Source organism: Chlamydomonas reinhardtii, chromosome 2 (genome assembly GCF_000002595.2).
Source record: "Chlamydomonas reinhardtii strain CC-503 cw92 mt+ chromosome 2, whole genome shotgun sequence".
Classification (NCBI taxonomy): Eukaryota; Viridiplantae; Chlorophyta; class Chlorophyceae; order Chlamydomonadales; family Chlamydomonadaceae; genus Chlamydomonas; species Chlamydomonas reinhardtii.
The window spans coordinates 998396-1021429 of record NC_057005.1 but is presented as its reverse complement, the minus strand read 5'-3'; the positions used below and the strand labels follow the sequence as shown (position 1 = coordinate 1021429).

At 67.4% G+C, this 23034-nt stretch overlaps 3 protein-coding genes across 3 annotated transcripts; 1 reads left to right on the top strand and 2 right to left on the bottom strand.

Annotated features, from left to right (window-relative positions):
• Positions 1–23: 23 nt before the first annotated feature.
• On the bottom strand, positions 24–9094 carry CHLRE_02g080450v5 (uncharacterized protein). Its single transcript, XM_043059228.1, has 7 exons — positions 8638–9094; positions 7496–8512; positions 7162–7335; positions 3723–6999; positions 3406–3584; positions 2372–3245; positions 24–2242 (listed from the first exon to the last, which is right to left on the bottom strand). The coding sequence occupies exons 1-7, from the start codon at positions 8779–8781 to the stop codon at positions 561–563; spliced, it is 7347 nt and encodes a 2448-aa protein (XP_042926862.1). The 5' UTR covers positions 8782–9094; the 3' UTR covers positions 24–560.
• A 140-nt stretch (positions 9095–9234) lies between these two features.
• CHLRE_02g080400v5 (uncharacterized protein) lies at positions 9235–13130 on the top strand. The gene is made up of 7 exons (XM_043059227.1): positions 9235–9644; positions 9864–10385; positions 10596–10789; positions 10979–11229; positions 11498–11637; positions 11810–11973; positions 12280–13130. The coding sequence occupies exons 1-7, from the start codon at positions 9357–9359 to the stop codon at positions 12383–12385; spliced, it is 1665 nt and encodes a 554-aa protein (XP_042926861.1). The 5' UTR covers positions 9235–9356; the 3' UTR covers positions 12386–13130.
• A 127-nt stretch (positions 13131–13257) lies between these two features.
• On the bottom strand, positions 13258–22969 carry CHLRE_02g080350v5 (uncharacterized protein). The gene is made up of 22 exons (XM_043059226.1): positions 22864–22969; positions 22398–22588; positions 22027–22104; positions 21641–21829; positions 20814–20941; positions 20453–20546; positions 20113–20221; positions 19734–19825; positions 19246–19413; positions 18759–18887; positions 18443–18521; positions 17981–18126; positions 17297–17491; positions 16898–16990; positions 16536–16718; positions 16000–16106; positions 15632–15821; positions 15234–15411; positions 14867–15003; positions 14517–14594; positions 14078–14280; positions 13258–13818 (listed from the first exon to the last, which is right to left on the bottom strand). The coding sequence occupies exons 2-22, from the start codon at positions 22557–22559 to the stop codon at positions 13719–13721; spliced, it is 2838 nt and encodes a 945-aa protein (XP_042926860.1). The 5' UTR covers positions 22560–22588; positions 22864–22969; the 3' UTR covers positions 13258–13718.
• Between the last annotated feature and the right edge of the window lie 65 nt (positions 22970–23034).

Sequence of the window (23034 nt, the reverse complement as noted above, 5' to 3'; positions counted from 1 at the left end):
AGACGGACGAAACCCCTCGTCACGACGTTCCATGTTTACATGCGTCAGCGGCTCATCGCGAGCACGGGGGTGTACACCCTAATCACAAGTCTACAACATCTGGGGTCGTGGCCCAGAGTGCTGCTGGGCTCCCCACGGGCCACGACCCCAGAAACTTCAAAAGTTCAACTGACAGCTTGTTGAGTCCTACCTTCTTGAGTCAACGCCCCATACCCAACGGAGAATGGTCTCTTGTATCTAGGGTATCTTCCTACAATCCATCTATCCTAATTCCTAAGCCTGCTTGCTACTGGTGGTCCTTCAACATGCCTGCCGTGCCTCCTACCTACCGTAACATGAATCTCCGACGAGTCAACGTCCACACCGGCCCAGGGCCAAGGCTGCTTTATGACGCATGCATGCTCGTGCTGGCTACCTAACGCTGCGCACCTTCCTAAGCTTGCACGTTCTTCAAGCTCCGGCCCCTGGCCTGCCATACAAGCAAGTTTCGATGCAGCCACAACTTAACTACGCTGGTAGGAACACAACACCTACATCTACAATTTTAGCAAGGCACATGCCTACAAGTCATCAAAGTTGAGGCGCTTGCTGACACCTCGGTATGTGCGGTTGAGGAACTCGGCATCTGCAACGGCCTGGTGTGCCTGGTGTTGGTTGGTGCCGTTGAGCGGCGCCAACGGAAGCGGTTGGTGTGCGGCTGCCGCGGCCGCCGGAACCGGCAGGGGCGCCACCGGCGGCAGCGCGGCCTTGCGCCCGGCCACACCCGCCGCCTTACCAGCAGCCTTGCCTGTGCCCTTTTTCGCACCCGTTACTGCGGCCGCCTGCGGCTGTGCATGCTGCTGCTGGTGGGGCGCGGCAGCGGCCGCTGCAGCCGCAGCAACCGCCATCGTGGCAGCGGCGGCGGCGGCCGCCGCCGTCGCCTGCTCCGACGCACTCAGCGCCGCCAGGTCGTGCCGCCGCGCCGCCAGCGCGCCTTCTAGCGACATGGCGGCCCGACGCACCGCACCTGCCAGCTGCACCTCCGCCGCCGTCAGCTGCAGCTGCAGCGCCTGCGGCGCCTCCGCCGCCACCGTCGCCGCCATTGCGCCCAGGGCCGGCGCGGCCGGGAAAGCCCCGCCTAGCAGTACCGAAGCGCTGCCGAAGGCATCCGCCACGAACCCCACGCCACCGGCCACGTCAAGGGGCTCCTCCTTGATTACCACACCCCTGGCGGCGGGCGCCCAAGCCCGCGGCGCGTCTGTGCCCGCGGCACCGCCCCGCGCCTCCTCCTGCTCCTCCAGGCTCAGCCGCCGGCGCTTGGCCAACGGAGAAACCACCGCTCCCGCTCCCGCCGCCACGTCCGCCGCCAGGGGCACAACCGCCGCGGCGGTCAGCTCGTCAGCGGCGTCGAACGAGCCGGCATCCTGCAGCGACGCAGGCTCGGCCTTGACAGCTGCCGCGCGGCCGCCCTTACGAGATCCAGAGCCCCCTCCCGCTCCCGCCGCGCCACGCCGCCCACCGCCAGTTGCAGCCTTGCGGCCCTTGCCGCTGCCGGCCGCTGCCGTCGGTGCCGCGGCATTGCCGCCGGCGCTCGCTGCGCGGCGTCGCGTGGAGCGGCGCACAGGCGCCTGCGTTGCACCCTCCTCCTGCGCCGGCTCCTCCTTGGGCTGCACCTTCACCGTCACGAGCAGCCTCAGCTCCGCAACCACCACCACCTCCTCGTCATCCGCCTCCACCTCTGCCACATGGGGCTGCTGCTGCTGGGGCTGGGGCAGCGGCTGTTGAAGCTGCGGCTGTGGCGGCTGTGTTTCCTCTTGCTGGGAACCAAGCAAAAGCTCCGGCACCTCCTCCTCCCCTACGGCAAGCGCCGGTGCCTGCACCGCCGCCTGCACTGGCTCGACTGCATTGCCCTCAACTGCGGCCAGCGCCTGCGCCGGTAGTGCAGCAACCTCAGCCGCAGTTGAGGGCGGCTGCAGCAGCGCCGCCGCCGTGGTCGGCTCCAGCGAGAGCAGCTGCGCTCGCAGCGCGCTCAGGCCCGCGGCGCCGGCGCCAGCGGCCGCACTGCCGCCCTGCTCCGCCTGCAGCTCTGAGAGCAGCAGCGGCGGCAGCACGCGCGCCTGGTGCCCTTGCGGGCACTGGCGGTCCGGCTGCTGGTGCGCCGCTGCCAGCAGCACGCGGGCGACCTGGCGGACGGTGCGGCGGCAGCTGTCGCGCACACTTGCGTCAGCCGCCTCCGAGCCGTGGCACACCGCGCGTAGCCAGCCTGGGTGGCAAACAAGCAAGCGAAGATGGGCGGCGGCGGTAAGCACAATACCAATGCGACGATGGCAGGCACCGGCAACACCGAGAAAGTTGGAAGCAACTGGCACAACGACTGGCGCGACCTGCTCACCGATGGTGTGCAGGTGTTGGACCACTTCGACGTCGCCCAGGCGCTCACTGACCGCCTCAATGAAGCCGCACACCGCCGCCGGCGTCACAGCCTCCCGCACTGCCGCCAGGGCGGCGGCGGCAGCCGCCGCAGCTGCATCCCCGCCGTCAGCAGCCGCAGCAGCATACAACGTTTCCGCTTGTAGGGCCGCAACGGCAGCTTCCGCCGCCTGCGCTGCAGCGGGCTGGGTGTTGCCGCGGCCAGCGCGCGCCGGCACACCCGCCGCCGCTGGCGGCGGCGGCGGCGATGCCATTGACATGGCCGCAAGGCGACTGTTGCCGCGGCGCGCACGGCTGCCGGCAGCCGCCGCCGCCGCCGCGGCGGCGCCACCACCACGTACCAGCGTCGCGCCGCCGCCACCGACCTGCGCCCCGATGGATAAAGGCACATGGCGGGTCGGGGACAGGAGCGACGACGCGGCGGCGGTGCTACCGCCGCCCGCGCCGCCGCCGCCACGACCGCCCCATGGCGGCGTCCTTTGCCCGTGCGGGCCCTCGCTCCCTGGCGCCACCGGGCCAACGGTCGACGGCGTGCCGTACTTGGCGCCGGCGCCGCCGACGGCACTGCTCGACGCGCCGCCGCGGCTTGAGCCGTACGGCAGTGTCATTTGGGAGGTCGAGCGGCCTCCGGTGCCAGGTGCAGCCTTGGCGGCGACAAGGCCCTTGTGCGCGATGGCGACGGCGCCAGCGGGCGCAGCCTCGGCAGCGGCGGGGACGAGCGGGGCCCGCACGTCGGCCTGGGGCGGCGGTGCCGCCGCCAGCCGGGGCTGGTGCAGCAGCAGCGGCATCATGTGTGGCGCCCACAGCGCCAGCGCCTGCACCACCAGCCGTTGCCGCTGCGGGACACACACACGTACAGAACAGCACATACAGCAGCAAATGTCATAAGAATTATGAAGAGGCATGTACCGTGGGCACGTACAGACACATATATGGTGTACGGCTTCCATTGCAGGATGCAACCAAACGATTGTTTCCCCGGCCTGGCAATCATACCTGGCTGCGGCTGTGGTTCCAGGTGGTGGTCCGCAGCAGCACAGGCAGCAGCGCGCCGCGAGCGGCCACACAGCGCCGCGCGGGGCCGTGCGTCAGCGCCACGAGCGGCGGCAGCAACCCAAGCAGCGCGTCGTGTGCGGCGCAGGGCCTCTGGCCGCCCGCCAGCAGCCGCAGTAGTTCTGCACCGCGGCCGAGGTGACGAGGGGATGGAGTTAGGCGGACAAAGAGGCCATGGACCACGGGCCTCACGATTGCAACAAATGACAACTGAACACGCAAGGCCATTGTCGGCAAGGAGTGGCAAGTAGCATCCTCACCCCAGCAACGCGCCGATGCGCCCTCGCCGCACGCCGTCTCTGCCATCGCATCCGCCGCTGCGCCGGCGGCCACCACAGGTGCACAGTCTGGGGCTGCCTGTGTTGCCGCCGTCGCCGTCGCCGCCGTCGCCGTCGTGTCCAACAGCGCCGCGCCACCCAGCGCCGCCAGCACGTCCGGGTGCTGCAGCCCCGCGCCGAAACAGGCGGCGGGCATCGGCACACCACCGCCGCCGCTTCCGCCGACACCGCTGCTACTGCCACCGCTGCTGGCGAGCTGTAGCAGCTGCACCAACAGGCCCAGCGCCTGCGCGGCGGTCACGCCGTGCAGCGGCTCCTCACTCCACCGCGGCGCCTCCTCCACACCAGCAGCGGCCGCTGCCGCAGGTCCTGTCGCCGCCGCCGCCGCCGTTGACGGTGTGTCGCCCTCAGCACCAGTAGCAGGCGTCGGCGGCGAGGCGCCCTGGCCGCCGGCAGCGCCGGACCTGCCGCTGGCAGTGCCGTACGTGGCACTGTCAGTGCCACCGCCGCCGCCGCCGGCTGACGCGGCGGCGCGCAGCACACCGGCGGCGCAGTGCGCGGCGCCGGCGTCCACCAGCCGCCGCGCGTGGTGCTGCTGCAGCCCCGGCAGTAGCAGCGCCAGTGCCTGCAGCAGCACAGCCTGCGCCTCCGCCACTTGTCGCGGCTTGTCGGCAGGGCTACATGGGCCGCCCGCCGCCGCCGCCATCCACTGCCCTGCCGCGGCCGCGGCGGCGGAGGCGAGCGCCGCCATGTCCGCCTCCGCCTGTTGCTGCTGCTGCGAGCCGGCGCCGTCACCGCGCTGCTGCTGCTCCAGCGCCTCCGCCATGCCTCGCGTCTCCGTAAACCTCGCAGCGAGCAAGTCGACCAGAGTGCTGAGAAGCCAGGAGCGCTTGGCGGCCACCGCGGCGTCTGTGGGACTTTCCACAGCTGGCACCGCCGCCGCCGCCGCGGCCATGTCGGCACTGGCGGCCGACGGGACTAGCTGCTCGGTGTCGACGTCGGCGGAGGCTCCGTCCTTGGCACCGTCCAGGGCCGTCACAGTGGCGGCGCCGTCACGGCGTCGCTTGATGCGGCTGCTGCGGCGCACTGCCGCAGCCTCCGCCTCGGCGGCGGCATCCTTGGCGGCGGCGGCGGCGTCGCTGGAGGTGCCGCCCGAGCCAGCACGGGATGTCGCCCGGCTCCGGCTGCCGCGGCGGGTGCAAACGGCAGTAGCCGGCTGCGCCTCCGGCTGCGCCTGCAGCTCCGCTGCGGCCGCAGTGCCGGCGGCATTCAGCGGCGGGGTATCAGCCGGCTGCTTTGCAGCCGGTGCTCTGGCGGCCGCCGCCATTCGGGCCTGCAGCTGCGCCTGCAGCCGCCGGCCCTCCTGCTGGCGCCGCCGCCGCGCCACCGCCGTCGCAGCGTAGCCGCACGCCCATACATTCGCCAAACCCAGGGCCAGCCGCGCCTGCGCGACGCCGGCAGCGGCGCTGCCCGTGGTTGCCGCCAGCGCCGCCGCCAGCCGCTGCAGCTGCGGCGCCTCCGCCACCACCGCCTCCGCCATCTGCTGCCGCCGCACCGCCAGTAGGCCCCCGCCGAAGGCTCGCAGCACCGCCAGCGGCGCCGTCTCCAGCGCCACCGCCGCCGCCGCGTGGCGTGCGAGCAGGTGGCCAGCGTTCGCGCCGCCGGCGCCGCCGCCCAGCGCGCCGCCGCCGCCGCCGCCTGTCGCGGCGGCCGCCGCGGCGGCGGCGGTGCTGACGGCCGAGGGCAGAGCCTCCGCCGCCAGAATGGCGCGATCCAACATGACACGGATAAGCTGACCCGCCTGCGACATGAGCGTGTCATTGACGGGCCGGTCACCGTACGGCGCCCCTGGTACGACGGGCCCCGTACAACCGTTGACAATCGCCAGCGCGCCGCTGCCACTGACCCGCCCACCGCCGCGGCGACCACTGGCCTCGGCAGCCGCAGCGTCGTCGGCGTCCGCGTCACTCGCCGCCGCCACTGCCGCCGCCGCCGCCTCACTGGGGTGCTCAAGGCCCCAGAAGCGGTCCAGCGCCGCCGTGATCGCCAGCGCGCCGCCGCCATACAAACCGCCGCCGCCACCCAGCTGCGCCGCCAGCGCCGTCGCCGTACTTGGCGGCGCCAGCAGCAGCCCCATGGAGCCGCCGCCGCCAGCCACCGCCGCCGCTGGCACGCCAGCGCTGCCGCCACCGCGGCTGCCGCCCCAGTCACCGCCGTCGATTCCGCCGCCAAGGCTCGTGAGGAGCGCGAGGTTGTACGGCAGGAGGTCCTGGCCACGCCACAGGCCGCCGTTGACGGTGGCGCCGAGGCCCGCCGCCGCCGGCGCGCCGGTCAGCAGCGCCACAGCGCGAATGTGACTGTACGACAGGGCGTCGAAAAGTACGGCAGGCAGCGATGACGTGGCCAGTAGCGCCGCCACGCAGCAATCGATCTGGCCCGCCTCCTTGCGGCGCCGCCGGTGCTCCTCTACCTTGAGCGTCATGAGCTGCCGCTCGCAGTCGCGCCGCTCCGCCTCGCCGAAGGGCGGCTTCACATGCGGCGGCGGCGGCAGCGGCGGCGGCGCCAGCACCGCGTTGTGCGCCAGACGCATGTAGTAGCCCGTCACGCGCAGCAGCAGCTGCTCCAGCGGCACGTCCACGTCAGGAGCCAGGCCCAAGTGCGCCAGCTGCGGCGGCTGCGCCGCCGCTGTAGAGGTGACGGCGGCGGTGGCTTCGCCGCCGCCTCCAGCGGCGGGCTGCGGCGGCTGCGCCGTCGCAGGCGGCTGCGCCGCCGCAGGCGGCTGCGCCGCCTGGGCAGGGGCGGCGGCTGGAGGCGGCGCGGCATTGGCCGCCGCGGCCTTGCCGACGGAGGCGGGGCCGGCGCCGCGGCGGGGCCGGTTGGTGGCGATCGAGGGCGCTGCCGCAGCCGCGCCGGAGGCGGCACCGGCAGCCCTGGCCTTGCGGCCCTTGGACGGTGCGGTGGGCGGGTGCGGGGGCAGCTGGCCCGACGGCTGCCGCTCGAGCGACGGTTTGGCAGCATCTGCGTTGCTGGCATTGTTTGCGGCATCCTGGGCAGCGGGGCCTTGGTCTGGCGCGTTGCGCGCATCCTGCTCCTGCCCCTGACCCGGCCTCACCGCCGCCGCGGCCTGCTGCCCCTGCTTCTGCTGCTCTTGCTTGATTGGATTGGCCGCCGCAGGCGCATGAGCAGCGGCCTCATTCGTCTGCGGTGGCTGCGACTGCGGTGCGTGCTTGGCGATAAGGTTGTGGATGACGCCGGCAATCTGTTGATATCGAAGGTTCAGCGCGGTTCAGCGCGGTAAGTATACCGGGGAGACTTCACACATTGTGCGCACGTCTTTGCTTTCCTTCCATTTTCGTACACACACGCACACACGCACGCCACTACTCCCTCATGCTTGCATCAAACACGCGGGCATATGCACCTGGTGTGAGGCCACTGGCAGCAGGTCCGCCAGGCTGAGCAGCAGCCGCGCCGCGATGTCGGGCGAGTCCTCCAGCACCACGTCCAGACCGCTCACCAGACCCGGCAGCGGCCGCCAGCGGGCCAGAGCCGCCCGCACCGCTGCGTTGCGGCGGCGAGCCAGGTTGTGCATCACCTGGGGCAGGGGGGGCGGGAGGCGAGGCGGGGCATGCGGAACGTGAGAACAACACGAGAACAGGGACAGAAACAGGACCAGAAATGAGACGAGTGAGCAGCCGGAAGAAAGGCAGTGCCCTAAAGCGCCCCCACAAGAGTTGGTGCGCGCACGCACGCACCTGCGACGCCACCAACCGGACAGGCACAAAGTTGACGCCGGTGCGCTGCGTCAGCAGCTCCAGCAGCCGTGGCACCGCCCCCGCGCCGATGATCCGCAGCGCTAGCCAGTCGCCCAGACCCAACCCGCCCAGCGCCGACACCGCGCCCTCCGCCTCCGCGTTACCGGTGCCGCCGGCACCGGCCACGCTGCCGCCGGCGGCCGCCAGCGCCGCTGCCGCGGCGGCGGCAGCCGCCGCCGCAGCGGCTCCGCCGCCGGCTGCGGCCGGCAGGCCGCCTGCGGCGCAGCCGCCGCCGCCGCTGCCGGCTCCGCCGGCGGGCATGGGCAGCATGGAGAATCCTGCTGGGTCCATGCGGTGGTCGGGCCCTAGGCCTACGGCGGAGAGGGCCAGCAGGCCGTCCAGGGCCACGGCCTTGGCGCGGTAGTGGAAGTGCTCCAGGTGGTCCACCAGCAGCGCGATGCCGGACGCCACCATGCCCGCCAGGCCCGCCGTCGGCGTCACTGCCGCGGGAGACAGGCCGGCGGCAAGCGCCGCCGCGGCCGCGGCCGCAGTTGTGGTTGTGGTGGCGGAAGGCCCGGCGGGCGCGGCGGCGGGGGGAGGCGCGGCGGTGGTGGTGGCGGCGGTGGCGGCGCGGCTGCGCCGCGTGACGGCGTGCGCCGCGGCCGCGGCGGCTGCGACGGCGGCTGCGGCGGCGGCCGCGCCGCCGCCGCGGGCGGCTGCGACGGCGAGGGCGGCGAGGTCAGCGGGGCTGCCGCCGTTGGCGGAGGCCGCGGAGGCCGGCAGAAGCGCCAGTGCGCTGCCGTCATGGTGTAGAGCTTGCGCCGAGGACGGCGCGAAAGCAGTTCCCGTAAGCAGCAGCGCCGGCGAAGGAATGCACTGCTCTGGCGCGCCCACAGACAGCTCTGCCGCGACCTCCGATGCTGCTGACCGCGACGCAGCCGCTCGCGCCCGGTCCGCTGAGGAGAAAACAACAACGTTGGTGTCTGTCGCAGCGGTGATGAGCTGCTTGCATAGCGCCTGTGTGGAAGATTGTAATTAGACCAGGCGGAGGTCAGAACCATCCTCAGAGCTCGCGCCCCACCACCACAACCCGGCGACGGGGGGAAAGCAACCGGGTACGACGTAAGCGGCAAGGTGCGTACCTGTAGTAGACAGGTTAACTCTGGTCCCTGGCAACGGTGGCTCGGGTCTGAAAGGCGCTCAAGGACTGCCGGTAAGCCGAGAAGACCCGTCGCATGCCCGTCAGCCCCGCGCGGACCAGCCTCAAGGATGGCAAGGCTTGCCATGCCCGCAAACCGGAGCCTTAGGTATCCCGATAACTAGAACGCCGCGCGGAGCACCAGTGTGCTATCCTGGTCAGCGTGACTGCAATTCCATTAGTATCTGGCACCAGCTGCTCCCCCAAACGTTGGGACACCGGTGTGTGTGAGGCAGGTAGACTTTTGAATAAATGTACCAGCTGCTATGTGCTGGCCCGTTCTTTCGAGGCAAAATGACTGCCGGGCAGGCTTCCCGCGCAAGTGTTCTCTTCTCGGCAAGGCGCTTTTTACCAGCGACCTAATTGATGCAGCAGCATGTGCATACAGGGAATAGATAAATGTAGTCGGTATAGGCAAAGTGGGGCTGTATGTACGCGAATTGGACCGCAATTAGCAATCGCTGTGGACCGAAACTTCCCCCGCCATTGGGGCCGGCGCTTTGTGAAGTACATGTATATTTGATTTGTTTACTGTGGACATCTAATCAAGCATGCAAAAGGCCGCACAGGAAGAAAACATACTTTCTCTCTAGGAACTTGGCCCTTATGGGCTGAACCGAAGCAAAAAGATAGTCTGTTCACTATAACTGAGTATAATTATCCATGAGGAGCCTGTTGGGTGTCGGGAGCGTGCGCGCACAGCCTACGCACCGGGCCCCCCGGCGCAACACCGCACCGCGGCCACCACACCACCGGCGTTCAGTGCTTTTCCTGGTGCTCGCCACGCGCCTAATAGGGGGCTACATAGCATTGGCGGCAGATGTTAGCGGTGCCGGGGAGGCGCCAGCGCGCAAGCTGGACGTAACTTACCGGCCACCGCCCATCTGGGGGTGTGAGGAGGGCCTGGCGCCTGGCGCCTTTCACGTCGTGGTGGCGACGTTTGCGCCAGAGGTACGGCTCTCATCTCCTCAGACCAGTCCTGCAATTAGCTCGGAGAGGGGCTACACTACTCTGCCTGCTAATTTGCGTGTGTTTGGTGGTATGGCGTGCCGGGCGCACTGACGTGCCCGCACGGCGCCGGAGTAGTCGTTGGAAAAGGGGGACAAAGAAGCCACATCAACGCGGCTGTGCCCAGAACATAAGTGGCCCATTGACATTGCCGCACCGCAGCCAATGGCGCTGGTTCCATGGATCTGGAACCTGGGGCTCAGCGGGGCCGAGATCTGGATCTACCACCGACTGGAGGATTCCGACCCCCGGCTGGCGACCGCCGCTGCCACCCTCAAATCCTTCGAGCCGTACCCCTGCGGCAGCACCGTACGGCTGCAGCAGCTGTTGCCTAACAAGGGCCGCGAGGCGGCGGTTTACCTGTCGCACGTGGTACGGCACTATGACACCCTACCGCAAGGCCTGGTGCTCGTACATGATCACGGGCCGGCGGCGCGGCATTCGCTGTGCGGCCCCTTCTTCCGCCGCCTGCGGGGCTATTACGCCGGCATTCGCGAGCAGGCGGCGGCAGGCTGGGGCAACGGCACTGCGGCACTGGCAGTAGCAGGAGGCGGCGCGCGGCGGCGGCTGGAGGCGACGCGGCGCAAGGGCAGCGGCAGTAGCAGCAGCAGTAGCAGTGCGGCGAGGAAGGCGCTGTTGGCGGAGTTTGCGGACCAGGCCATCAGCCTGAGCAGCGGGTGTCAGGTGCGTGCGCGTCGGCGTGGGCGTGGGGGTGGCGGTGCCTACGTGACACATGGCGGTTGTGGGACTAGGGCTGGCAGGGGCTGGTGAAGGCGCACCGAGGCTTGCCGTTGCGGCGGGGCGGCCCCCCGGGGGCCCGACGCACAAGGTGCTGCACTCCCGCAACGCAACCACCCCAACGCAACCCCCGCAACCCCCCCCCTGCACACACAGGAGAACTGGCTCAAGGGCTGCTGCGCGCTGCTGGTGTGCGTGGAGGACGGGGACGCGCAGCAGCAGCCGGGCGCGGTGTCGGGCGAGTACGAGGCGGATGAGGGCGGCGGCCTGCGCCACCACCGCCACCTGGCGGAGCAGTGGCGGACGCCGAGGTACTCCAAAGCCAACCGCTGCCCCTTCAAGTCCTCCAGGCGAGCTGCGGGGTTTGCCTGCCGTGCCAAGCATTACGGTTCCGTGCCGCTACGCGGGCTCCTCAAGCGCGAACCACTGCCATCGCTCCCGCCCTGTGCCGGCCTTGTGCCGGCCTTGTGCTGGCCTTGTGCCGTACGGTAGTGCTCATCATTCATGTCCCTACCACGCCCCCACGCCCCTCCCCCCAGGTGCCTTGCAAACGCCTCCGCCATGTCCATACCCGCCGGCCGCACCGTGGGCGGCGTCAGCGCTAAGGCCGGCGGCGCCGCCGCCACCCGCTGGATCTACATGCACGGCGGCGGCGGGCTGTACGACACGCGGTACGAGAACCTGGTGGTGTTGTACGGCGCCAGCGCGGAGGAGGCGGCGGCGGCGGCGGTTGGCGGTCTTAGTAATGGCGGCTTTGGGCCGTTGTCGTTGGTGCGATACGCCAGCCAGAGTGAGTCTGGCGTGGGCGGTGGCGTTTGGATAGGGCTGCGGGAGTGGCGGGTGGCTAAGGGTACTTGGGGCCGGGTGCAAGGGGTCGTCCTCATGCTCGGGAGGGAACTCGCCACCCCCGAGCCCCTGCACCGTCCGCCCTGGCTCCCTCCAGCCCACCTGCCGACCCGACCCGACCCTGCTCCCTGCTTCCTACTACCCCATGCCCCCTACCTCCTGCCCCTGTCCACTCCTCTTCCCTCCATCCTACCCACGCCACGCCTGCCCAGGCGCGGTGGAGACGGTGCGCAGCCAGACCAGCTCCAGCCGCTCCCTGGACTACCCGCCCGGTGCCGCCAGCCGCAGCCAGCAGGAGACGTACGCGGCGCTGGGCCAGATCTTCGAGGCGCACGACTTCGCCAGCAAGCGGGTGCGGAGATGTGCGGGGTGCTTGCGGGGTGCGAGGGTGTGTGTGCAAGGGCGGGGGCGTGTCAGGGGGCTGCTACCGGTACCTTGCTCGGGCGCGCATGCTTGTGTTGCAACCGTATCGCTCTGACAACCAGCCCAACCTCCGCTTCCACCCCCTCTTGCTCCCCCCTCAGGCCCCCGGCAGCTTCAAGTCCTGCTGCGCCAGCCTGATGCTACGGCCGCATCACGTGTCGCGCTGGCCGCTGTCGCTGTACGAGCAGATGCTGGCCTACAGCCTGGACGGCCGCAACACCTACCACGCCACACTGGCCGTGTCACACCACGGCTGGGCCATGTGGTGAGAGAGCGTCTGGGTGGGCTGGCTTGCCCCCCATCATCGCATGCTTGCAACTGAAGGAGGCAATAGAGGGGCCATGCTTGGCAGCCCAAGGAGGAAGGCATGCGACGTATTTGCATGCGACGTAGTTGTATGCGCCCATCCGCACAGCCGCACCACAGTACCATCTCGTGTCCTCCGCCCATTCGGGTCCGCCCTCAACCGTCCGGCCGTAATCTGCAACCGCGCACACGCGTTCCCACTCCCGAAGCTCCCTCGACTTGTCCTTCGCCCGCCGCCATCCGGCCCCATACACACACACCACAGGGCCGGCCGCGAGACTGGACCCGCCGACCTGCTGCGCTACTTCGAAGTGGACCTGGCGCTGCTGCACATACGCGGCTGCCCGGGCTGGCGCATGGTGCCGGCCTGAGCGAGGCGTTGAGGGCGAGGGGACGGGTGTTGGGCGTGTTGAGGTTGGGTGTGGTGTCGTGTAGTAGGCCGTATGAATGGAGCAAAGGCTGCGTGGTGTGCTCCATCGGTGTGCTTAAGGAAAGCACAAGGTTGGTGGTGATGGAGTGTCAGTGTGTGTGCATGCGTGCGTGCGGGCGGGCGGGCGTGCGGGCGTGTGTGCCTGTGCGTGTATGTGTGTGTATGTGTGGCAGGGTGTGCTTGTCGCGGCAGGCTTGGTATGGAAGGGCAAGGGACGTGCAGCAGGCAGCCGAAAGCGGGTTCTTGTTGGCTGGCCCTTCCCCCGGGCGCATAGATGCCGGCATGACAAAGCCTGGGGCATTCGGGCTACGACGCCGGGGTATGTGGGTGATAGCTAGCAAGGTGCGCGGCTTGGTCAAGCACGGTGTGTGCAGAGTGCGTGTGTGGTGAAAGGCGTGGTGTAGGCAGGGTTAGTGTGAGGGTGCTAGCAGCGTGGCGTGTGTTTATTAGCAGGGTAAGCGCACATGTTTCGTGGAGCCGCAGGAACTGTAGGAATGACAGTCTGACGCTGAAGCGTGGCCATAGCGCCAAGTAGACTTTGCTGGGCGGGTGACGCGCCATGAATAAGGGCAGCAAGAGGACTGTGCCGGTCTGATGAAATGCAACCCGCTGCAGCGCATAACATCCCTGTTGGCGGGTGCGCTTGGCGTCACAGCCCTGCGCAGCCGTACCGTAGCCTGTTTCTCGGGCCTCAGCTGTACTAGCTACTTGCTTCCCTTGCCGTGTCCCGTCGCTCTATGAGGCAGAGGGGGGGCCTGGGCCCGCCAGCCCGGGTTCAGCAGGGGAGCAGACGCAGAGACGCTGCAGTGAGGCAGTCGAAGTGTATCATGGATTCATGGTAGCTGACCGTATTGCACATTTGCACGCCCTGCCTGCCTGCCTACGGTTTGAGTTCCCGAGCTTTCCATGTGGCCATGTCTCTTCCGGTCATCCATGTTGCGTGATGGGTCCTCTGATCCGTCGCCGCGCCCCCCATGTCCTCATGCCCGCCCATGTCCGCACACAACACAATGCACCCAACACCAATCGCCAGTCTAGAGCCTTCTATGCGTGGCCGTCAACTTCTTTGTCCACATTCGGCCGGTCGCCGCGGCAACACATAGCAGCCCTTTTGCCACCCGAAACCTCTCCTGCATGCATGCTGCCACCAGGCACTACCACTCATGAACGCACCCGGTCCCGCCCTGCCTTCCCTTCCCAGCTGTGCCACCACCCTCACGCATAACCCGCTACTGCCCTCGCAGCTTCTGCCACCGTTGCTGCTGCTGCAGCTGCTACTGCTGTGCGGGCAGGCGGCGGAAGAGGTAGAGGTAGCCCAGGTCCCTTGGCGGGTGCTCCGACACAGCCACCTTCTCGTCGTTGTAGATGGCCCACCTGCATGTGGGCACAGCGCCACACACACACGACAACAACACAGCTTCTTGCCTTGTGCTATCTCAACACACACACACACACACACACACACACACACACACACACACACACACACACACACACACACACACACACACACACACACACACACATACACACATACATACACAGGTGGCGTTGCGGATCCCTAGCCACACAAAGGGAAGGCACACGCGTGCACTGTGTCGTGAGCTGCCCTCTCCCACCTCTACCCGCCCACCTGCCGTCCTTCTTGATGTGCGCCACGTAGTGCCCACACGCCAGGTTGGAGCCCATGTGGCTGATGAACCCCACCAGCTCGTAGCGCCCGGGCCCGTCCACCACCGGCGCACTGCCGGCAGAGCCGGAGGAGCCGCCGGCGGCGCCGACCGCCGCGGGCGCCGCTGCGGCTGCCGCCGCCGCGCCGGCCGCCTCTGACAGCACCTGCAAGTTGCCAGCACAGGCCAGACCAGAAGGCGGGTGCGGTCACAAGAGCCGGCGTTGACCTGATGCGCGAGTAGCAGGCCTCTTCCTCGCCAGCCCTCGCCACGACATGACACGGTACGAAGTCGACCACTAGACCGCCGCCTGCTCCACCCCGCCATGGCCACGCACGGCCACATACCGTACACGCCTCTCCACACACGCCCTCCCCCCCACCCCACACACGCCCCACGCACCTTGGCCACGGCTGTGTCCAGGTCGTCCATGTGGTTGAACAGCCAGTCGGCGGCGCGCTCCAGGGAGCCGCTGCAGGCCTGTGGGGGGTCAGGTGGGAGGTGGAAGTGTGTGTGTGTGTGTGTGCATATCTGTGCGGGGCGGAGGGATAAGCTGGGGCCAGCCGTCCATGCACGGCAGAGTGCTAACACACACGCCATCCGTCTTCCCCGCATCCACACAGTGCCGACAACAAACGTGTGCACCTTACTCTTGCTGTCGGCTCATGCTTCTGCCAACACACACGCGGCGTCACGCGCGCCATCCACGCCGCCGCCCTTCCCCCTGCCCTCGCCTTCCCACGCCCCCCTACCTGCAGGGCGGCCTTGGCGTGCTCCTCGCTGAAGCCCATGCCGGCCAGGGTGGACACCTTCTCAGGGTCGGCCTCGGCGGCGGCGGCAGCAGCAGCAGCAGCGGGTGCGGCGGCGGCGGCCGGTGCGGCGCCAGGGGCTGCACCGGCAAACACATACACCAACGCGGTCAAGCCCAGTCAAACTCTATTTAAACTCAGGTCAAGTCAAGGGTAAGTTGGCTCGCTCCCCGGGCTGCCTCGGCCCCCTGCCTCCCATCACGCGTGTGGTGTATTCACTACCCATCCTCCCCTGCCTCCCGGGAAGAACCTGCAGCCACCCCCGCTCATTTCCTACAGCAATCCCGCCCCCCACCTAGCCCCATCCCACCCGGCAGCGGGTCGTTGATGTCGGGGTCCTCCAGGTGCGCCAGCAGCCACTCCATGGCCGCCTCCAGCCCGGCGTTGGACACCGCCGCCGCGGCGCGGGCGCAGGCGGCCTCGCCAAAGCCCATGTCGACCAGGCCCGCAACCAGGGCCGGGTCGGGCTGCGGCGCCGCCGCCGGCGCCTGCGTGTGTGTGTGTGTGTGTGTGTGTGTGCGTGTGTGTGTGTGTGCGTGTGTGTGTGTGTGTGTGTGCGGTTTTCGGTTTGGTGTTGGCTTGTACAGAGAGGCAGGAAGAACACGTGGTTTGGTTACGTGCTCCGGCGGACACGCATGGTTGCATATCGTTCGCGTGCTGGCTTCCATACGGTCAGTGTAGGCGTCTGCAGACAATGCAACAGCTCACCTGTGCGGGCTGTGCCGCCGCCGCGGGCTGCTGCTGCTGCTGCTGCTGCTGCTCGGGCTGCTGCTCGGGCTGCAGCACCTCCCCGGGCGCGGGGCCCGCGGGCGCCCTCAGGGGCTCCAGGTCGATCACGTCCGGCACGTCCACCAGCACCTCCATCTTCTTCAGCGTCCAGTCCTTATCCTGGAAGTACCTGTGTGTGGGGAGGGAGGGGAGGGGGAGACAGAGCGTGTGTGTAGGCACGTGTTGGGTACATCTGGAGGATTGACGGTTCAGGTTGGGCTTAGCTTGAAAGCATACATGCGGTACATTCAAAGCAATTTGCTGGTTTAATAAAAGCTGGCCCACGGAGCCGCGGCGCGCCGCCTCACCTGTTGACCTGCATGATGAGGTATGGCGGGAAGGAGGCGAAGCGGGTGGTCTTGGTGGCGGTGGTGGCGCGGCCGCCCAGGGCCGCACTGCGGTAGTCCTCAACCACCTGCGTGAGTGGGAGTGCGTGCGCGTGTGTGAGGGTGTGTGTGCGTGTGTGTGTGTGTGTGTGTGTGTGTGTGTTAAAGAGCACAAGGAAAACGTTGCGCAAAGACTGTGTGTGTGTGTGTGTGTGTGAGGGTGTGTGTGCGTGTGTGTGTGTGTGTGTGTGTGTGTGTGTGTGTGTGTGTAAGGGAAGTGGCGGTGCTGAGGCAGGGGGATACCTGGCTGCCGTGCAGCTCCAAGGCCACCACGTGAAGCACATGGCGGCACAGTGGCGGTGCTGAGTGCGGTCACGCCCCACCGACCCGCAGCCTCACGACCTGCCCCCACGCCCTCAACGTGGCAGCCAGCCACCAAACACTCCGCACTCGCTCGCAGACACCCAAATACCGCGCCGCAAAACACGTCCCCTCCCCCTCCATCGCCCCCCCCCCACCTCGGCGCCGCTGAAGCGCTGCAGGCAGGCGTCGAAGGGCACACGCGGCAGCACCGCCTCCTCCTCGCCCTCCGCCACCACCACCACCGCCGCGCCGCTGCCGGGGCCGGACACCTGAGCCGGCACCGCAGCCGACTCCGCGGCGCCCGCGGTCGCGCCCTCCGGCGCCGCGCCGATGTAAGCCTGTGGCGCGCGCACATGAGCACACCGGTACGCAAATGTGTGCAAACAGGGGAGGCGTGTTACGGCATTCGGTGGGAAACGAACCGCCTACGCGCCAATCGAACGTGCGTGGGAGCGCACAAATACGCCTCACCCCGCGCCCTCGCCCGCCCCAGCCTCCCGCCGCCCTGTCTCCTTGCCTGCGCCGACTGCTCCTTGAGCCTCTGCCTCTTGGCCTGGCGGTCGCGGTACTCGGCCACCGCCTCGCTGTTGGTGGCGGCCTCCAGGGGCACCTTTTATGGTGAGGGAGGCAATAGGGGTGCGGCGGTGTGGCGGCCGGGTTACTTCCGTGAAGAAGCAAGAAGAAGCGAAGTGGTCGCCAGGCACATTGGTACAGGGGGCAGGCGGGGCAGGCGAGCACTGAGCACTGGGCTGGCGGGTGGTGGGGCAGGGCAGGATGCATGGGGCGCAAATAGAGTGAGCCGCTGGCGGCCGCGGAGCGAGCACCGAACAGCACGCACGACAGACCGCCGAGCCAGCTTGCCTGCTGCAACCGCACCTTCCCACCCCACCCCCACCCCACCCCACCCCGCACCCACCTGCAGCATCAGCAGCGAGTGCGGCTGCCGCTTGTAGCTCACTGCGCCGCTCTCGCCGCACTGCACCCGGTCCTGCAGGTTGAAGCGGAAGGCCGTGGGCAGCGGCAGCAAGCCCAGGTCAGCACTGCTGCCGACGTCGGCGCCGCCGCCGCTGATGCCCAGGCGCTGTGCCTGCGTGTGCTCCGCGCGGGCGATCTGCGAACGTGTGCAGCGGAGAACACAGGGATCAGCGTGCGAGGAACACACTGCAGGGTGCATGGCCTTGCCAGGCAGCATCGCCCACCAAAGGCTGAGCCGCACCCCAAGGCTATCCTACAGTCCCGTTCCCACTCCCGAGCAGCCGCCTTGCTCCCTGCGGATGTTCACACAACCCCCACTGCCGCCCAGCAGCCATCCCTACCCGACCACTGCACACAAACACAACCCATGGGACGGGTGCATGGGACTTGTGTGTAAAACCCTCAGCAGCCCCTCCCCACCGCCACCAGTTACCCCTCCCCCCAATGCTGGTTAATCATGCATGGACCCCCCCCCCCCATGCTGCTCCACGACGCCTCGGCCCCCATCCCATAAGTATTATCACTTGCAATTAACGCCTCTGCTGTGCTCCGCTCGTTTTCGCTTGGCTTGGTTTAGTTTGGGCTGGGATTTTCAACCTCCTCCCCACCCAATCAACCCCCTCACCAGCTCCAGCAGGTGTGTGAAGTACTCTGCGGCGTCCTGCTGGCGGCCGCTGGCGAACTCGGGGTGGCCGCGGCCCACACAGCTCTTGAAGGACAGCGGCCGCACCGCCGTAACGCGCTCGTCATCAGGCAGCGGCACCAGCTCCTCTGCGCGGGGCGTGTGTGTATGTGCGTGTGTATGTGCGTGTGTGTGTGTGTGTGCGCACGCGTGTGTTGAAGAGCACAAGGAAAACATTGCGCAAAGGCAGTGTATGCGATGCAGCACGCGTGTGTGTGCGGTCGGTGGGGGCGGCAGCATGCAGTCCAACATGGGTAGAATGGGGCGAGGGCGCAGTTAAGGAGTAGGAAAGACAGGGATACGAGCGGGCTGCAGGTTGTGCGGTGCAGCTGGCGTCATCAGTCCGGTCCAGTGTGGCCACCCCCGCCCCCACGAGTGCACACGGCCCCGCCGGCCCCGCCTCACCTCCGTCCACCTCCATGGCCGCCTCCGCCTCCGCCGGCTTGACGTGGCCGGTGCGGCCCTGGGCCAGTGCCACCGCCACCTGTGCACACACACGCATACACAGCAGGGAGGCGCCAGATGACACACTGACACACACATGACACACCAACACGCATAGCCCGCAACAAGCACTCTAAACACACCGTGTCCCGCCCATTCCCCTCCTATCGAGACCACAGCACCCACAGCCGAGACCACAGCCACGGCCACGGCCGCAACCACAAGGCACAAGCACAGCCTCTTCCCACCAGCCCCGGCTCAGCTCCCTGCGCCCCACCTTGGCCAGCTGTGTGGGCAGGTCGTTGGAGGGGTCGGCCGGCGCGCTGGTGAACAGACCGCCGCCGCCGCCAGCCGCCGCCGCGCCGCCGCCGTAGCGCCCCACCACCTCGGGTAGGGTCAGCAGCAGCTGGCGGGCGGAAAACATAAGGTTCGCGGCGGTGCTGGAGTCAGCAGGTGGTGAACATGCGTGGTGAACAGCTAAATTACACCCTACCCCGCCCCCCTACCACTTCCTTAACTAATCGTGAATGTAACCCCGCATACTTACTTTCACTCAGCAGCCCCATGCCCCCACCCCACACCATGCAGCCCTGCATATTCTGGGTTTGATTCTCGCAACACCCCCAACGCCCTTCTTTGGGAAGGGACCAAACACCTCCACCCCATGTATGATACCAATGTGCCTGGGGACACACACACACACACACACACACACACACACACACACACACACACACACACACACACACCGCACACGCTCCCACCTGCAGCACGCTGTTCATGTAGCAGCTGTTGCCCAGGTTGATGAGCCCGGTGTGGCCCGGCCCCGCCAGCGGCACCAGCGCGGCGCCGGCCTCCGTGATGCGGCTGAACTCGTAGCCGGTGTTGAGGTCGGCCTGAAGCTCCGACATGGTCTTCTCCGTCTTCTCCATCTGTTGCATGCGCGCATAAACGTGTGTGATAGTGTTGGTGCTAGTGTTTGTTGTTGGCGTGGAGTGCGTCATCAGGGGTGGCGGCGGGGTGGCAGGGAGTGTGGGGGCCTGTGGTGCAGCGGTTAGGCAAGAAGCAGGGCTGCCACGCTCGGAGTGAGCAGGATCGCCGCCGCCTGCCCGCACCTTTCCCCCCTCGCTCTTCCAACCCACTTACCCCCCCCCCCCGCCCCTGCTGTACTACTGTGCCTAGCTACACCTTCACTTCGTAATCAATCATGGCTGTAAATTATGTAACCCCGCCCCCCGCCTCGCCTGCTGACCTGCATGATGTCGATGCCCCAGTGCGCCAGGTGCTGCGCCAGGCCCGGGTCCTCCACCATGTCGTCCTCGTCCGGCGCGTAGCTGTACACGTCTGTGTGCGTGGGAGGTGGGGGAGGGGTGGGGGGGCAGCCGGGCACGTGTGAAGAACGGAGTGATTACATTGCAAGTATAAAGTGCCGACGTCCGGGGGGGAGAGAGAGAATGGGCGTGTGTAGTGCTGTGTGGGGAGTGTCGGCGTATCTCAAGATGGCTGCAAGGCGAACTGTCGCCATCCCATCTCCTCATGAAGCACTGGGAGCTCGAGTTTGCGGTTCCACCACGCATGCTCACGCCCACGCGCCCACGCACGCTCCCACGGCCTCCCCTCCCCGCGCTCACCCGCCCCGTGCGGCGTGATGGTCCCCAGCTTCACCACCAGTGGGTACTTGCGCCCGCCCGCCTCGAAGTGGCGCAGCGCCGCGCCGTTGCCGCCGCTGCCGTCCCAGTTCTGTTGACCACGAGGGGGTTACATTTGAGGGGGGAGGGGGGCGGTAGCCGTTCATGTGGAGAACGGAGTTATTAGAAATGTGCGAAAGCGGGATGCGGCGCGGACTGTCGTGTCGGCGCCGGCTCAAGGGCCCAAACCCTTTGTACAACAGCGTCTCATCGCACACCCTTCCCCTCCTTGCACACACACGTACGCAAGCAGCCACACACACACACACACACACATACGCACCTTGCGGCCTGAGCCGATGAAGCCGGTGGACAGGTTGAGCCACAGGTTCTCCGTCACGCCCGTCTCGTCACAGCGCCAGTCCGCGGGGTTGGGGCTGTGGGTGGTGCAGGGGAGTGCCACGCACGCATGTTACGGTAGCATGGCCGCAGCCCAGGAGATAGGGGTGCGACGGCGCTGCGACGGCAGTGCCCCCGACAAGGCGGGAGCAGAAAGAAACGCGCGCTGGAGCAGCGCTCTGAACACCCGCGCCCTCCCTTGGTTGCTGCCCCTAGCAACACACACGCTCACAAAACACGCACGCGCCCAAGCAGGGCCGCACCCTCCCTGCCACCCACGCACCCACCCACTTCCACCACCCCACCTGATCTTGCGACCGGTGTTGAGTTGCTCCAGGCCGGCCGCGTACTTGGACACGCGGCGCGGCTCCTCAAACACAGCCAGCGCCTCGGCCTGGGTCACACTCTCATGCTTCACCACCGCGTCAATGGCCTGCGAGCAGGTGGGACCAAGCGCAGATCGTGGCAAGGAAAGCGGATGGCGGGACTGCTGTGGATACGGCGGGTACCGGACATACCGTACCTTAAGGAGATCACCGCGCATGTAATTAATTAAAATTTCCCGAATGCTGCAGTACCGCGCACCCCGGCGGGGGGTGCGCGAAGTTGTCATAATAATCTTGGAGGGGGTGCGCGGTGGTGCAAAATTACCCGGATGGGCGTGCATTCGACGAAAAATCGCTAAAACCCCCAGTTTCGCCACCTGTGCTTTATATCCATATCCATATCGCTAGAGGCTTGCGGCAACTGAGGCGAGGCGAGGAGACGTATGGTGGGTTGCCAGTTACAAGGCGTCTGCACTGCGTATGCAATGCGCATGTCTTGGGTGCGCGGAAGTGTAAAACAGTCCCAAATGGGGGTGCGCGGTGCAAAATAATTACAATTTTAGGGGTGCGCGGTGCGAAAATAATTAAAATTTTCAGGGGGGTGCGCGGTGATTGCGTAAAGGTACGGTAGGGTGGGCGCCGGCTGCTGGGGGCCACTTGGGCGGTCAGCGCGCGCCTCCCTCCCTCTCCAGGCTCCCAGCCAGCCCCTCCCAGCCCCCCACAAGCTCCTTCCAACACCTCGCAGCGCCCGGCCCGCTCACCCACGACCCACCAGCACCCGCATCCCCCCAGCCCCGCACGCGCACCTGCAGCACCCTCTCCGGCAGGTCGGGGCAGGGCAGCGGCACGCGCAGGCGCTGCTCGGGGCCCGGGCCGTTCACCACCACCAGAGCCATGGCCTTGTCCAGACGGTAGGTGGGCGCGTTCAGCAGCAGCTGCCCAGCCGCCTGCGCCGCCTGCCGCGCCGCCTCCACCTCCGCCTTGGGCAGCGGCACCTGAGCAGCGGGCGTGGGCAGCGCTGTACACGTGTGACCACGCCCACCACAAACCAGCCAATGCCCACCACAAAGCAACCGATGCCATCCGTTCAACCTCATGCCCGCGTCACGCAACGCCTCGCAATGCCAATAAATGCGCTGTGGTGACATCAACGTCACGCCATGCAACGTATCACGCCCACGTCACGACGCACCCGGCGGTGGACCAGGTGCAGGTACAGCCCCCCGCCGGTGCGGGAGTGGTCCAGCGGCAGGAAGGACTCGCCAAAGCCCTGTTGCGGCGCCCCGTCGGATGGCGGCAGGAGTCAGTACGACTGGAGCACGGGGGGCGCGCGTGCACGCACGACACGTGTCACACAGGGCAGGCCGGCACCAGTCGTCTCGCTGCAGTCGGTGCGGTGAGGCGCGCAGCGTCGCAGCGGTCGCATGCACCCCGGGGCCTCACACTCACACCGCCCTGCAGAGTGCCTCGCCATTGCATGCACGCACACCCCGTAGACGCCTACACCCCTAGCCAACACACACAAGCAAACATACACACGATGCCCACAAACACACAACGCACCTGCAGTGTGGCCAGGTTGACGTACAAGCCCCCCGGCGACTCCGGGTCGTCGTAGCTGAACATGCACTCGTCCTTGTACACTTTGTCATGAAAGCCCGGAATGCGCACGCTCTTCATGTGCGCCCGCACAGCGGCCAGCGCCGCCTCGTCCACCACCGACATGACTCAGCTGTATGTGTCTCGCAGTCGGTCTGTATGGGTCAACGGTGCCAGCGGAAAGCATGGGGTGGGGCTGAGCAGAGTGGCCGGGCCACGCGGGCCAGGAAGGGTTGTCGCGCCTCCACAGACGACCCCACAGAACCCCCGCAGTCATACAGATGCAATTAGTAAGGATGCTAAATTCACGCTTTGTCGCTGGCAGGCAGCGAGCATAGGACTGGAACGAAACCCCGCGCAGATCCCCGCTGCACGCGTGGCCGGGTACTGTCATATGCGTATCGGGTACATATGTCATCAATATACTAACCAATAGTAGTGCAGCGCGCCTGGTGGCACAGGAAAGACTTTAAAAGCCTGCCGGGTTCACCTCGTAAGTAGCAAGTCCGCTTGCCAAGCCCCTTCTACAATTTCACCCGTGTTTCAATGTTACTATAGGGCAACGGCAAAGGGTATTTACACAACACGCAGTTATGCCCGC